This window comes from Brachyhypopomus gauderio, chromosome 12 (genome assembly GCF_052324685.1).
Source record: "Brachyhypopomus gauderio isolate BG-103 chromosome 12, BGAUD_0.2, whole genome shotgun sequence".
In the NCBI taxonomy this organism is placed as follows: Eukaryota; Metazoa; Chordata; class Actinopteri; order Gymnotiformes; family Hypopomidae; genus Brachyhypopomus; species Brachyhypopomus gauderio.
The window spans coordinates 20,499,318-20,515,075 of record NC_135222.1 but is presented as its reverse complement, the minus strand read 5'-3'; the positions used below and the strand labels follow the sequence as shown (position 1 = coordinate 20,515,075).

The 15,758-nt window shown below is 42.7% G+C and overlaps 2 protein-coding genes across 5 annotated transcripts; both read left to right on the top strand.

Annotated features, from left to right (window-relative positions):
• Window positions 1–7,646: 7,646 nt before the first annotated feature.
• Window positions 7,647–9,741, top strand: fgf19 (fibroblast growth factor 19). Its single transcript, XM_077023708.1, is given in 4 exon segments — window positions 7,647–7,966; window positions 7,968–7,989; window positions 8,410–8,513; window positions 9,294–9,741. Coding segments are annotated over 4 exon segments (636 nt in total). The 5' UTR covers window positions 7,647–7,771; the 3' UTR covers window positions 9,609–9,741.
• A 2,725-nt stretch (window positions 9,742–12,466) lies between these two features.
• lto1 (LTO1 maturation factor of ABCE1) lies at window positions 12,467–14,441 on the top strand. Of its 4 annotated transcripts, none has more exons than XM_077023706.1 (5): window positions 12,467–12,659; window positions 12,759–12,864; window positions 12,978–13,048; window positions 13,150–13,267; window positions 13,472–14,441. In XM_077023706.1, exons 1-5 carry the CDS (start codon window positions 12,601–12,603, stop codon window positions 13,541–13,543), a joined length of 426 nt encoding a protein of 141 aa, XP_076879821.1. In that variant the 5' UTR covers window positions 12,467–12,600; the 3' UTR covers window positions 13,544–14,441. The 4 variants fall into 4 exon arrangements, with proteins under 4 accessions (XP_076879821.1, XP_076879820.1, XP_076879819.1 ...); XM_077023705.1 differs by having other exon boundaries at window positions 12,759–12,867; XM_077023704.1 differs by having other exon boundaries at window positions 13,362–13,496.
• The last annotated feature ends 1,317 nt before the right edge of the window (window positions 14,442–15,758 follow it).

The following is a 15,758-nucleotide window of genomic DNA, read 5'->3' as shown; positions in this document are numbered from 1 at the left end:
ATAAATATAAAATGTCTATGGATCGTACTGTGTTGTTCCTAAATTTATCTTAGTTCATGTAGGTTCCAGTCTCCACCTGTGGGCGAACTCAATTGCTGGATTGGTTTTCCGATTGTGGATCATTTCCGATCCCTGGATAAAAATAGGAGAGACATAAGAGCAAAACCCTCATCTCAGTAAGGGAAGTGGCATTTTTATTGCATTGCAACTGAGGTCCATGTCAATCCTTGACATTGAAATAAAGAGTTTTCTATAGTGATGTGTCTCTGGCATATCACACATTCCTACAGCGAACCGCTGAACTGTCAGCCTTTTCCTGGCCCATTAAGTGATCATAACGACTATTACATATGTATGGAATAAGGCAGTAATTAAATGTAATAACATGTAATTAAACACACATTAATGTTGGGTCCTAAACCCATGAAGTTGCAAACAAACACACATCTGCAGACACAGATACAGACACACAAACACACGTGTGCAGACACAGATACAGACACACAAACACACATGTGTAGACACAGATACAGACACACAAACACACATCTGTAGACACAGATACAGACACACAAACACACATGTGCAGACACAGATACAGACACACAAACACACATGTGCAGACACAGATACAGACACACAAACACACATGTGTAGACACAGATACAGACACACAAACACACGTGTGCAGACACAGATACAGACACACAAACACACGTGTGCAGACACAGATACAGACACACAAACACACGTGTGCAGACACAGATACAGACACACAAACACACGTGTGCAGACAGATACAGACACACAAACACACATGTGTAGACACAGATACAGACACACAAACACACATCTGTAGACACAGATACAGACACACAAACACACGTGTGCAGACACAGATACAGACACACAAACACACATGTGCAGACACAGATACAGACACACAAACACACATGTGCAGACACAGATACAGACACACAAACACACGTGTGCAGACACAGATACAGACACACAAACACACGTGTGCAGACACAGATACAGACACACACAAACACACATCTGTAGACACAGATACAGACACACAAACACACGTGTGCAGACACAGATAAAGACACACACAAACACACGTGTGCAGACACAGATAAAGACACACAAACACACGTGTGTAGACACAGATACAGACACACACAAACACACATGTGCAGACACAGATAAAGACACACACAAACACACATGTGCAGACACAGATACAGACACACAAACACACGTCGTATGCAGACACAGATAAAGACACACACAAACACACATGTGCAGACACAGATACAGACACACAAACACACGTGTGCAGACACAGACACACAAACACACGTGTGCAGACACAGATACAGACACACAAACACACGTGTGCAGACACAGATAAAGACACACAAACACACGTGTGTAGACACAGATACAGACACACACAAACACACGTGTGCAGACACAGATAAAGACACACACAAACACACATGTGCAGACACAGATACAGACACACAAACACACGTGTGCAGACACAGATAAAGACACACAAACACACGTGTGCAGACAGATAGACACACACAAACACACATGTGCAGACACAGATACAGACACACAAACACACTTGTGCAGACACAGATAAAGACACACACAAACACACGTGTGCAGACACAGATACAGACACACAAACACTTGTGCAGACACAGATAAAGACACACACAAACACACTTGTGCAGACACAGATAAAGACACGCACACAAACACACATGTGTAGACACAGATACAGACACGCACACAAACACACATGTGCAGACACAGATTCAGACACACACAAACACACGTATGTAGACACAGATATAGACATACACACATGTGCAGACACAGATACAGACACACACAAACACACACATGCAGACACAGATAAAGACACACACAAACACACATGTGCAGACACAGATACAGACACAGACAAACACACACACATGTAGACACAGATACAGACACACACAAACACACACATGCAGACACAGATACAGACACACACAAACACACATGTGCAGACACAGATACAGACACAGACAAACACACACACATGTGCAGACACAGATACACACATACATACACACACAAACACATACACACACACACACACACACACACACACACACACACACACACACACACACACACACACACACACACACACACACACACACACACCAGCACATGGAACAACAAACCTGTTTTTATGGCTACATTTAAACACTAAAGGACTAAAACAGTTCACAGCTCATCTTTGATAGTCATCAACTCAATTTTCATCATTCGAAACAGACCAAAGAGTCACTGCAAAGTTATTTAGCTGACAGGAAAATAATGACAATGTGGTTAGCACAACCAAGTTTTTTTTTTCTGAGGTAATGAATTTGTGATAGAAAAAAAAGCAACAAGCACAACAGACTAGTATTTAATTGGGGGATGGGCTGAGCTGTGCTGAAGCAAATCAACCTCGTGCCAGAATTCAAATCTCCACACCTGGCGCTGATGGAGCACCTGCACCACCCTTGAATGACTTCACCCAGGCAGCACCAGAACCCGCCATGAACTCAGCGCCTCTCCACACACTTACACAGACCGCCACTGGTCATCACCAACAACGCTGCGTCATTTGTACCATAACAGGTCTGGCCAGAAAACGTGCCGCTTCGTGCGGAATTACTGTCAGTAGCATCTGTGTCTGATTTTGAGGTGATCCTAAAGTAATATATTGTTGAATGTGAATGTCTGAAGGGTCCATCCTTGTTTTAGTTTGTTCAGCCAGCGTGCACCATGCAGGTGTGTGTGTTGGCTGCTCTTCACACTGAGGTGTGTTTTTGCGTGTTTCTGCGGTCGGAGAGCAGAAAGAGGCCCATGCCTGCGGCAGCTCGGCCCCAGGGTTGTAGTTAGAGTGCTCGGGGCCCACGTTCCCTTTGTAAGGCCAGCTGCGAGGTGTCTGGGATCCTCCAGATGTTTGCCCATAAAGACAAGGTACTTCAAACGGCTGTGAACATCCACTCCCTCTGCCTTTCCACCATGTTCGGAGGTGTATGCTAGGGCATTAGTGTAAGGGAAATTACATGTACCTTTACCCTCTAATCACGCAGCCCACTGGCCAGCGTGGCGTGGTTTGCAGGGGTCGGGGTTCAAGGCTGCCTGCCGTCCTCCACACGACATCTCCAGGCAGTCAGGAGATCCCTGGGCCCCCTAGAAGGCAGAGCTTTCCCTTGGGAACTTGAACTTGACTCTGACGTCCCCTGGTTAACGACAAACACCCATCAGAGCGTTTGGCCAAAATGCACCACAGCACATGTAAACCTTTGAGGTAATTATCACACATGATCAAGTGCTCAGCAAACAATTTACATGCGATGGAAAGATGATGAATACTTCTTCAATTATTCTGTCATCACTTCTCTATTTATTTACTAAATCATCATGCCGACTTTACAGCATGGGATTGGTCAAAGACATTAAATACACTTCTGGTTTGACTTGAAGTAAGTCGGTGCATAAGCCCAAGAGAAATTAAGACATTAAAAGCTCTCCAAACGTGGCAGTAATCCTCAAAGCCATTAGCACGGGCCCTTTCAAGAGCAGGAGAGGGGACTTCACGTGTTTTTAATCAAACAACGCCAACAAAGTGGATCATGGCGCACCACGGAGCAACAGACTCTGCAGTCAAAACACGTCTTTCAGCTTCAAAGTGGATGGCGAGCGCCTGCATACACAGCCCTTATGATGCTGGGTGAGGAACAGACAAGCAAATCAGAACCTCAATCGGTCCCGAGGCATAACAGCACGCACATGCTGTCTGCTGAATTTGCATATGGCTCTAGTCACAGTGGACTCGGAGGTATGGCAGAAAGAATACGCTTGTGCCTAATGCCATTAAATCAGTATTTACTTAGATTCAGATTCCTATTAGGTAATATGTCACTGAAGACATGGAGCTAGCTGTGGTCTTGGGTTGACTGCATCTCTGTCATTACACAATACAACATTGTGTGATTTATAAGTAATTTTTCCACATGTACAATAGAGAAGACAAACGTGTCTCTTATGCTACACGAGGGACGTTTGTCCCAGAATTCTACTGGTCATGATACGGTGTTCCAGTTGAGAAGAAGACCACACCATATTACCCTTTAAAAAACGACCATCGGTAACGTTAATGGACGTTAATGAAGAACTCCACGATGGAGGTCTTCTGTTTTCTGCCTCGTTGTTCTAGCACAGCATAGAACTGAACAGGAACCCATGAGACCACGTTAGTTACTTTCGTATTGAAATCACTCCACAATTATAAAGTATTATAATCAGAATTATATTTTTTTAACATAATCCAATTTGCTTAAATGTGAAAATCATTAGGGTTATTGACAGAGATATTAAGTGATAATTTGGTATGTTAAACATTTAACAACAAATTTGCCTATTTCATCACTCAAGAAGATGAGATGAGCTCTGCGTTTTTGATCTGGTTGTCAGGGCAGTTTACCACCTTTACCTCCTGCCTCCTACCTCAATCTTTGTCCTAATATAAAAAACTTTGATGATCCTTTTAATGGAGAATCTATACTATGTGTTGAGCGATGGTAATATCCTTCCACTGTACATATTAGAACCTTTTCACAACACTGTACATGTTATAAGCCTGGCATAACTGTACATATTATAGTCCTGTTACAACACTGTACATGTTATAGCCCAGTCATAACACTGAACATGTTATAACCCTGTCAAGAACTGGCACTGTGCACGTGTGTGTAAACAGGCAACATACATTTCTCTCTCATGTACATCACACTAGTAAACACTCAATGAGTAAACACTCCAAACGAGTTTGCTTTACAGATGATCTCACCACATGCCTGTGTCACTATGGGCTACTCCAGCGCACTCGACAGCATCTACAGTAAAGACGTTAATGTTCTTCCTCAGAACAACCACACTTCTGTTTGCATATTGGATCTATGGCCCACGGAGGGCTGATGTGGGCAGGAAATACACCAGAGTAAATCCTTCCTCCAGCAGGTCGTTATTGCATAATCAATTACATATAGTTGGATTGTGCGGTGCGAACCAATATGATTGCAGAGGGCAAACATTTTTTCATAAATGAACTGAGGTCTTGAGATGGGAGAGGCAGATGAATGGAACTGCTGATTATGACGGAGCTCAGGCAGGTCAGAGCACTGTGACGCCTTTGTCTCTATTCGTGGGGTAAACGGTAATGACCACATAGGTCAGCACTTCGACCGAGACCGGGTCAAGACACTTTGGGCAGTTTGGACACACTGCGGCGTCTGGTCTGGTCCAGTCTAGTTTCAAAGGAAGTATGAGAACATTGGACAATTCCAGTGTGTGCAGAAAAAATAAATGATGAGATATTGTTCGAGGAATAAAGTGACATCAACTGTAAAGGAAATGACTCAACCTTGCGATTACACAATGAATACAATACAACCTGCATCTTGGGCAGGGGAGAACAGATTTATGAAATTTGGCAAAGACTCCATTTTGGATATGTCCTTCTAAAACGTAAATTTAATACACGGACGTTTTAAATTGAATAATACTGTCAGTCAGCGTACAATACTTTTGTGTGTCAGCATGTGTCAGTAGCCACGTGTCAGAAGTGGAATTGGATGACAGCTTTCAACTGATATTACCTCGTAAGGACACTTTATAAGGTTAGACCAAAGGTCACGGTGGGCTTTCAGACAGAGCCAAGCGGTTACAGTCATAGCTCAAGGGTTTGAAAATTCTCCAGGTTCATTCTTCAAATGTGCCGCGCCTCTCTGCTGGTGTGGAGCCAGTGGTGTATAAGGGCATGCTAAATCCCCCTCTCTAAATCCTCATCACTCAAGCCAGACCTTGACAGCCCTCTGTGCCTCAGGGTGTCTGGCCCCCGCGCTGGATGACCACACCAGTTCAGCGTTCTCCTCCAATATAGCTGACAGAAGCTCTGCTATGCCCCCTTGCTCGTTTCCAAAAACGGTTCTATATTCTATGGATACTTGGGTTTATAAACATGTAAACAAACTGTGAACACCTGACATGTCCTGTTATGGCCTCCACAGTAATGCTCCATAATAACATGTGTAAATCTGTTAAAATGACTAACTGAACTGCTCCCAGAGCAAAGGAGCAGTGATCTGGGATCAGACTCCTCCAGACCGTTTACGGTGGCGTCTTGTATAAAAGTGGATCAGCGTTGGGATCGCGATCAGGTTTTATTGGCTGAGTATGTTCACACATAATACTGCGCAGTACCAATGAAATTTGTCTTTGGTTACACAGTAGCTCGAAATACACAGAACATGGGGCCTATATGAACTGTATGCATGTAAGACATGTATGTGCATGTATGCATGAATTCCAGGATGAATGAAAAACCACCTGTTGATTTCATTGGATGTAATGATGCTACTTTGACAGTGGCAGTATTCAATATCACAGTTTCATGAGAACAAAATTGCAATCGTGTGTGTACTCAGTCTAAACGTTTGACACACGTCACTGTTTACGAACAGAAATAAGATATGAAGTACAAAATGACGCCAACGCCAACACCAAGGCACCCAAGTGCCTCCACAGAGTCAGCAGTTTGTTTCTAGTATAATTATGGAGCGCCATCTATTGGCGTTTGCAAGAACTGACGGAAGAGACTTCCAATTCCCGTTGAGTGGCACGTGTCGTGTGGGTAAATTATATTTAAGAAATGTTCTCTTCAAATATCCTTCAGGTAAAAAAATATAACACAAATTAACAAATGTTGAGAATATTATCCCTGTGACTCCTTCGAGCTGTCTAAATGTGGTGAATTTTCACGAATGGAAGCAGTTTATGGTCTACTGTATTGTTTAACTGGGCTCGAGAACTGTCAAAAACGCACCACGTGTAAAGCAAATAGCGCTGCGCTGTTAGACAGTCGTGCAAGCACTGCTGAATGCGCTTGTGCCAGATCACTCCTAGTTGCACATGGGTTTGAATCAAGCACGCTAGGTCTAAAGTACATTTTCGTTTGCAGACTCTCTAGAATAAAAAAGTGAGTCGAAGACGTTTTCATCCCCCCCCCCCCCCATATTCACGTGCTCTGTGAAAATATGAAAGTTCTATAGATAGTGTCTAGTAACGTTTAAATAAAAAATAATAAACAAAATACCGCCCCTATCTAGTAAAACTTGCACGTAAATGTTAGATGCACAACATTTTCATTTTCCTTCTACGCGTTACAGTTTAGGGATGTATAAAAGGAAGGAAACACCCAAATCAAACGTCTAGAACAGTCTGTGCTGTTCAGTCTAGGCCTGTAGACTTTCATATGAAAAAAAAACAGTAGAATAAAATATTGCACAATGGAAGGCACAATCCGCACTACAGCCTACATTCAGAGTGAAGCACTAATAAAGGTGGAGTTTCATCATTGGAGTCCTTTCAAATTTGGGGCAGCGAGGGGTCTGTCGTAGCCTAACCCGCCATCTGTTGGATGTCCAGAGGGTGTGTTATGATCTCGTTCGCAGAACTGCCAAAAGGGGAAAGCGCTTATCGATCGACCTGATAAGAGGAAGTTTAAAAGGCCAGATGCCCAGGGTTATGCCCAAACAGAGAAACGTTCTTTAAAACACTGCAAGAAACAGAACAAACCACCCAACTTGAACAGAGACGAGACCTATGTTCATACTCTAGGCCTTCACGGTGATACTAGAACATGCTGCTGGTCGTTTTTATTGCTTTGTGCGGGCACAACCTCTTGTTTAGCGCTGAGGTGGGATGCCTCCCGTCGCCCGACTCCGGGCCGCTGTTGGCCAATGACTGGGGAGAACCGGTCCGACTTCGGCATCTGTATGCAGCCAGACACGGACTGCATCTGCAAATAAAAAAAGACGGCAAGATAGGAGGATCACACCTGCAAAGTCCTCACAGTGAGTAGCCCGTCCCGCGAACGCATCAGTAACTCACAGACCAGGCTACACACATCGCAAGAGCGTGTGTTAATACATATTACACTATATTAGTACACTATATTAGTACCATTTTCTTTGTATGTAGCATATTACAAAGTCCACTTCGTGTGCAACACCAAAGTCACTGTAAAACAGTCGTTATATTGTTAGCTTGTTCTGTCATGTAGAGACCATGGGCAACTTTTTAAGGCTCACTCCAAAATAAAAAATGTCAGATAAAAAATTCCCACGCAATTGAATTTCAATATGATGCTCGTGCCACTGCGGAAAATATATATTTTGACCTGAACTGTAGCAGCGAATAGGAAAAAATCTTGTAATTGCGAAAGCGATTTTGACTTTGTTCACACTGTACAAATGAGATTGTGGTGTTTTTTTAAAGGTTTGGTGGAAATTCGCACCGTTGACACGGGATATGTCGTTATCAAAGGAGTAGCGAGCTCAAATTATCTCTGCATGGATGTTAACGGAAAACTGTATGGATCGGTAAGTGATTGATTATTGAAAGAATGGCTTTGTTAACACAATTGACCATGATGGGAAAGTAATGACAACTGTTGGGCTAATTGTTATACACCCATGGTAGTTATGAATAGGCAAATATACTATACTAGCTAGCTATACATTGATTAATGACGATTTGATTTCGAAAGGGAGGTCATCGTGATTGTCAACATTTACCCCCTAAGCGTTTACTCCTAATAAACAAATGGCCATCATTCGAAAGGCAAACCTAGGAATGTAAACACAGTCAGCACTACTGATATCCAGAGATTGGTTTTGTTGTTGATTATATTTTTATGTCTAGGAACACGTGTAGGAAAGACTAAATACTGAAAAACAGAAAACCTAAACAGAAAAGTGTTAAGCAATTAAGTAAAAGTAATGTTATGCAGCCTTATTTAATTGTTGCGCAAATAAATATTCATCCATTTCTGGCTTCTAAAAGAATGTTAATGAAGAGAGTGTTTAATGGCTCTAACTGACATTGATGAATTAGTCCCACTGATAACAGAATTCATTCTGAAAAACTGACCAAATATGTTTACTGACGTCACATTACCAACCTTTGTCCCTTGCTGGGTACGTTTACATTGCTAAAACCTCAATGAAAGTTGGCGGAAAAACTCTGACTCCTGTAGGTGCAGGGCAAACATCTGTCAAAGAAATTACAGCAAAGCACTCATTTAAAAAACCGTATATGAGACAGTACATGGACCTGTACTTGTAAGGTAGTTTATTCATGCTCTTGATCTTTCTCTATAGCAGATCTACATGAGAGAGGACTGCTCTTTTTTGGAGCGAATTTTGCCAGATGGCTACAACATCTACATCTCGGGCAAACACGGGACGCTGGTGAGCCTGGGCGGCGGGAAGAACCGACCCCAGAGTGCTCTTTCACAGTTCCTGCCTATGGTCAATACACTGTCACAGGAGCTAACAGACTACAAACCAAGAGTGGTGCACTTTCCAGTCGACCCAGAACAGAATCATCACTTAGGTCTCCAAGCAGACAGCCTTGAATCATTTGGGAGGATATCCCAAATTGTCATTCAAAGCCCCAGTTTCAACAAAAGATGAGTCTCGCTCAAAGAGTTTCACAGGAAGTTTAATCTCTAACGTGGTGGCGAGTCTGAACATTACCAGCCTGCCCTGAGAATGGAGCCCAGAAGCACACAGGAACTATTTTGCTGGAGACAGAAGAATTCGTGGACTGTGGCAAGAGGAGGATCAGGTTTCCAAAGGGCAGTTTCCACCATGGACACACAGATGGACACAAAGAACAACAACATGCTGTTGGTAAATCACTCCAAATCCCAAGGACGTTTATGCACTTAAATGTACAGCATGGAGATGGCACCATGATTACCATTTGTAGTTTTTTTTAATATTCGCTGTATTTATTTTAAATAAATATATCTGAGGTATAAAAATGTATGAGAAAGTGTGACTACATGCTTCAAGAGTCTTTAGTGACTTAACATTTAAACCATTATCCATTCGCAGAGCAACATCCAATAATAGAATATTACATGGGCAAAAACATGTTTTAATTTTTCATTGCTGAGGCTTTATCATATCTGGGGCAGTTAATACAAAAAACCCACCTTTTCAATTATGCTTGTTAATGAAATATGTGTGCATACTTGCGTGTGTGTATGTGGGGGGTGTAATGACTTTTCATCAGCATTGGCAAAAACCAAGAGCAAAAGGTTACAATATGCAAATGAGTACAGACATTTGGTAGTGCATTTGCACATTACAACATGTGATATTGTATCCCACTGACAGACTTTTCAGTCATTATGCACTCTGCAATCAATGCAAACCCAGTAACATGGCGAACAGTAATGCACTACACAGTTCAGTATATCTTGGCTGGTGTTTAGATAAGTATCCAGGCCAAGGATTCATCCAGAAGCACTGGATGGGGATCAGTATACATGAAAGTAATGTGGTAAAGCCTAAACTGTAATTAGTGCCAAAGAAAACCCCCTGCAACTAACATATGTTAAAAGATGCAGCAACGAACTACCAGAGATGTGAAATAAAAGTTTATGGAGCTGTCAGGGACAAACCACAACAAAAGATTCAAAGATAATAATTTAATGCAATTTTATCTTCTATTAATTTTCTGTGAGACTACACAACTAGTTTTCCACTAACCCTCAGACTGAAATATAACAATGACACATCGTGACAAACAATGAGTATTATGACCATGGGCGTGGTAGTGGGGGGGGGAGTGTGGACCTGACTACCCAGGGCCCGAGTAGGGAGAGAGGCCCATTTTACTCATGTGCCTTGTTTACTGGCATTTAAAGGGGCCCACTGACATTGAGAGTGTACAGGGCCCAGAATTTACTGCTACGCCCCTGATTATGACAGACAGATAAACAGCTATTCTCTTCTCTATTGTATTTGCATTGTGCTGTATTTGCTGAGTGCCGGACTCCGTGTCTTATGAACCATTGATTAATAAAAAATACTGTAATCACATTAAATAATTAAATTGCATTAAATAATTGTAATATGAAAAAATGCATTATTCTATATATGGTAGTCTATATCACATCAGTGCAGGATGGCACCGACTGCATTTATGTACTGAATGACAGTCTCATGTAGAACTAGACAAGTTCTTTCCGTTTGTTCTGTTGTTATATATGGTGTTATTGCTCCCTCCACTGGCGACATGTCTAATTACATCTTATTTCTTTAAATCTCTGTTGTCGTAATTTTCGCAACACCGGGTTTGTAATTCGCAAAGACTGATTAACTGATTAAGAAAATCTGCTGGCCCAAACATTTACAGTGACTGATTGCTTGTTTTCATTGTGATTTCACTAATAGCTCTAGTGAAAACGAAATGACCGAAGCACCTGGCTATTACAAATGGAAACAGATTTTAACAGCCTGTACACATCGACTCCAGATGTTGTGAATTGCAGTTTAGGGCGTCAGCTACAGGACTTTTGGGTGTTTTACAAACTCTAACACATCTGGCCTGAGCCCTCATTTCATTTCAAGAAATAAAATAGTGCAGCTCTGAATTTTTTTTAATTATTAAAACGTAGCTGATGACCACTTTAATGGAGAACATCGGATCCAGTCCAGTTTCACTAAACTAAATAGGGACCCACCTTAGCCGATGACTGTTGTTATTGGGAGGGGACCTACTGTAGTTGGAATTACAAGAGGCGATGTTTCTGTTGGGTACCTGGACCAGCAGGAATCTGTTCCAGGACAACTAAACTGCTCTAACCAGTAATGGGCTGATATATTGATGGTGACTGAGAAGTATGTTTCCCCCTTTTTAAAGCTCTGACGTTAGCTTAATCAGGACCAGACATTCAGTCTGGAAGTTAGAAACCAATACACTGACGTTAATAATTTCCATTCCAGCATTTTGATTCTCTTGAAATGTACTTTTGTATTTGTAATTCCAGTGTTATGGCTTGTATTTATTTTTGTTATTTCTGCTAAATATAGCTCACTCGTTCAGACCGGAATACATTATAAGACATAGTCGTATGCTATATGGTCTTTGGACAATTATATTCTGTGCTACATAACGTAATGGGTAGAATAACCTTAAACCACAATTCACGTAAAATTATTGTCATGCCTACTGACGAAAGCCTCCGCAAGCCCTGCACTACGACAGTTCTGCGTTTACCAGAGGAGGAAAACTTTTAGTGAGGAAAATGCTATTCCTAGGACCGCGCTGGAGGATATATAAATATCTATACAATTAAATAAATCTATAAAAATACACAAAATATAAACAGTGACATATGATGTGAGATAGCGACGTTACTATCTATAATACCTTTCATTTAAATAAGAAAGATAATTCCGAGCGTCTCTGACTAAATCCTGTAGGGATAATAAACTGCGTTGTACCGCTCCACTCCAGCTGGGGGCAGTAACCTCTAACTGCACACGAAGAAGACGCGCTCCCGGAAGTCAGCAGCCAACCATCTAGCTTTGCGTTTACATGACAGCTGCATATAGAATATTTGTTTATTGTTTGTTGTTTTATATCGGCCTGGTTGTTTTGTGACCGGCCATGGCGTCTGTGTCGCTCACGGACGATTTGTTCGACTCAATTGTTATGGCAGATGACAGGTAATATAAAAAAACACGAGAATGTGTTGTAAGTAGGTTGTTTTTACTTACATGAATATGGTGTTGGTTTTTATAACGTCGACATTTGTGTGTGTGCAGGTTCCGCACTGAGGGGTACCGTGAGGGGCGTGAGGAGGGCACCCGGCAGGGAGCTGCGGAGGGCCGAGTCCACGGGGCGCTCCACGGAGCTCGACTGTCCGCCGAGGTCGTTATATTTCACCCCAAACACGTTTTATTCACTGTTGACAGTGTATTAACTGGCATGTGTGGGCTTGAAGATGAAGGAGTGTTGTGTCATTTGAAGGTGCCTCGTTTCAGGTCTGTTTCTACCACGGCTTTGCCCTCGCATGGACGTTTCTTCTTCAGAACAACGATGACGTTAAAGCAAGGTGGATGGCTAGACCCGGGAGGTGGCCTGTTGTGTTACATGGCAACATTAAATACATTTCTTCTCTAAATACCAGCTAACCACCTTTTATTGTCCTCCCAGGAAACAGCTCAAAGCCGCAGAGAGTCTGGTTGGGTTAATCCAAAACCTTCCCCATGAAGACCCGCAGTACGAACACCTCCAGGAGGACGTGGCGAGAGTGAGGGCGAAGTTTCGACAGGTAGGTCAAGAAAATGCAACACGGTAGCTTCATGTCATCTTTAGTAGCCTAAGATTAAAAGCATTATATGTGAAGGCTTGTTTTACTTTCACAGGTTCTTGGCTACTTATGTCCAGAGTGTCACTTATGTCCAGTTTTGATATGTCTGGAATCATCATTTATCCTAATAAGGAATCACTTTTTTTTTCGTTTTTGATGTTGTAGGTATGTTCTTTACTTAACGTGGTTGCAGACTTCCATGAGTATGTTGGTGGATCATCACAAATGTCATTCTGAAAATCAGAAGAGATGTCAAACCTCATCAAAGCAAATGCGACGTGTCCTCCATGGTTATGGGGAGCATGGGAACAGGCAGTTGTGAAGATTGAGACTGAAGACTTTGTGTATTGCTCTTAAAGATGTTATGCTGACATGTAAAAGATGACTGAGGCTTCTTTGATTTACAAGCCTGGCTCATAAATTAAACCAAGAAGGCAGTCAGATAATGACAACAGACAACAGGAGGCTTTAACCTGCATTATGGGGAGTTTGAGCTGATCTGGGATCATTGCTGTTGTGAATTCGCCTCAGTCCCATTGCTTCAAATATCTTGATCAGGAATGGTTTATTATGATGGGTGAAACTGCAGTATAATGAGCTTTGGGAGTGCAAGTTGAAATACATACACCATCTTGTGGTGAAATAGGAGAATTGGCAGTTGTTCAGCGCTGCAGTCTCCCTCTGCTGGAAAAGAATCAGAACTGGCTAGACTGGCAAGGGCATGCAAGAAAAAATGAACCCCTTCATTTAAATACTCATTTAAATATTCATTGTCCAGCATTTATTACCCCAGTCTCTTAAAATTGGAAACCTTACAATCTGTACACTCATTACAGTGTGATTCTATCAGATGGGTCATAGTATATTGGTATTTTATGTAAGCTTTATGTAAGCATGCAAATTTTTTATTTTTTGGGGGGTTGAATCAGAGGTTAATCACAGTAACGTGTTTAAACTCACATAGTTAGTTGAAATTAGGCCAAGGGTAATCCTTTGAGCACCACTGTAAATATTTGTTAATGAGTATTTTGTATTGTATTTTGTATATTTTTGTTTTATTTTTTACATTTGTTTTTGTACCTTAAGGCATGAGCTTTTACAATAAAGAACTGGTACTTCTGTGGCCGTTTTTGTAGGATTTGTATGCTGTCCTTGTCCTTTGTGAAACAATGCTGTGTTAAAACCTTTAAAGATGTCTTACGTTTCAGTGGAAGTGCTGCCACACTAGATAACCTTATCTCCTTTGTGCCTCGTGATGTAATCAGAGTTCCTGCACTAGATGCCTCCCTCCCTCTAGAGAATGTGTGATTTTATAATGTGAATGCTTACACCTGCCGTTGGCACAAATCCCAGTTACCTTTTGTTAGTTTTGGTTAACCAACCCTGGGCCCCATGAAATTCCACTGCTGGGACTCTCAAAGCCATTTCATGGGTGGTCAGCAAAGTCTCCTGACAGATAGCATTCGGCCCCTCTCCTGGGCCCAGTATGGGGACGGCCTCTGGGGCTGCAACAATACCGCGGTTGGGGGGTGAGAGGGCAGGGGTAGAGGGACGCGCTCCGGTTTTGTTCTGTTCCCCCTTCGCACTTTCAGGCGGTGGTGCAGCTCGGAATTCTCAGGCGGGCAGGAGCTGGCAGCCAATGAGAGGGTGTTGCCGGCGACAGCAGCTGGTCTCTGCTCTGGGTAGCAGCAGGTGAACACGGGCCCTGATGACGGCATCTTCAGAGTGCGGAGAGATAAAACCCTGCTCTTCCCCCAAGGCCCACAAGCCGGTGAGAGGTGCACCGTGGTCACACTCGAGCCACTGCTGTGTGACCTGCCCTTGTTGACGCCTTTCTGTGGCATTTCAAAGGTTGCACGATGGTCGTGTATTTACAGATGTGATGTGAGAATCTGTGGTATAACCAACCCATTCACTTTTGTCTTTTTTAAAAGTCTGATCGAAATTACAATTTAACTTATGACCACTGCAGACAGATCTTTTAAATGCTGTGAGCCTCATTTAGTAGTCTGCATGACACTCGTCTTAGTCTGAACATATTACAAATGACAATCACTGTGAATATATCACACGTCATGTTCGTATCGATCGTGTGTGGATTCCTACCAGATGTAAAGCTGCGTGTGTCCGTGTGACTAATTAAAAAAGGCAGAACAGTAAAACGTGAGCGTGGTGCGGGGGCTGAAAGGAGACTGGAGGTTTCTTTGGTTTCTTTTCAGCCGGCAGTGCAGAGGGGATGGGGCCCGCGAGAGGGGCCCGCGAGAGGGGCCCGCGAGAGGGGCCCGCGAGAGGGGCCCGGCCGAGCAAGGAGGACGCTGGACGGTTTCAGAAAATGTTCAGGAATTTCAGGAGCAGGTGGCGAGTGGTGACATGAAAGGAGGACGTGACAAATGCAACCGACGGACACTCCAGGAAGAAAAGACCTCGGCCTGAATGGTGGCATAGTATCTCC

Excerpts from the sequence above, each read along its gene's own strand:
- lto1 (XM_077023703.1), top strand. The coding sequence starts at position 12,601 with ATGGCGTCTGTGTCGCTCACGGACGATTTGTTCGACTCAATTGTTATG. Across the intron at positions 12,660-12,758 it reads ATTGTTATGGCAGATGACAG|GTTCCGCACTGAGGGGTACC; the intron begins GTAATATAAAAA and ends GTGTGTGTGCAG. Across the intron at positions 13,049-13,149 it reads AACGATGACGTTAAAGCAAG|GAAACAGCTCAAAGCCGCAG; the intron begins GTGGATGGCTAG and ends TTGTCCTCCCAG.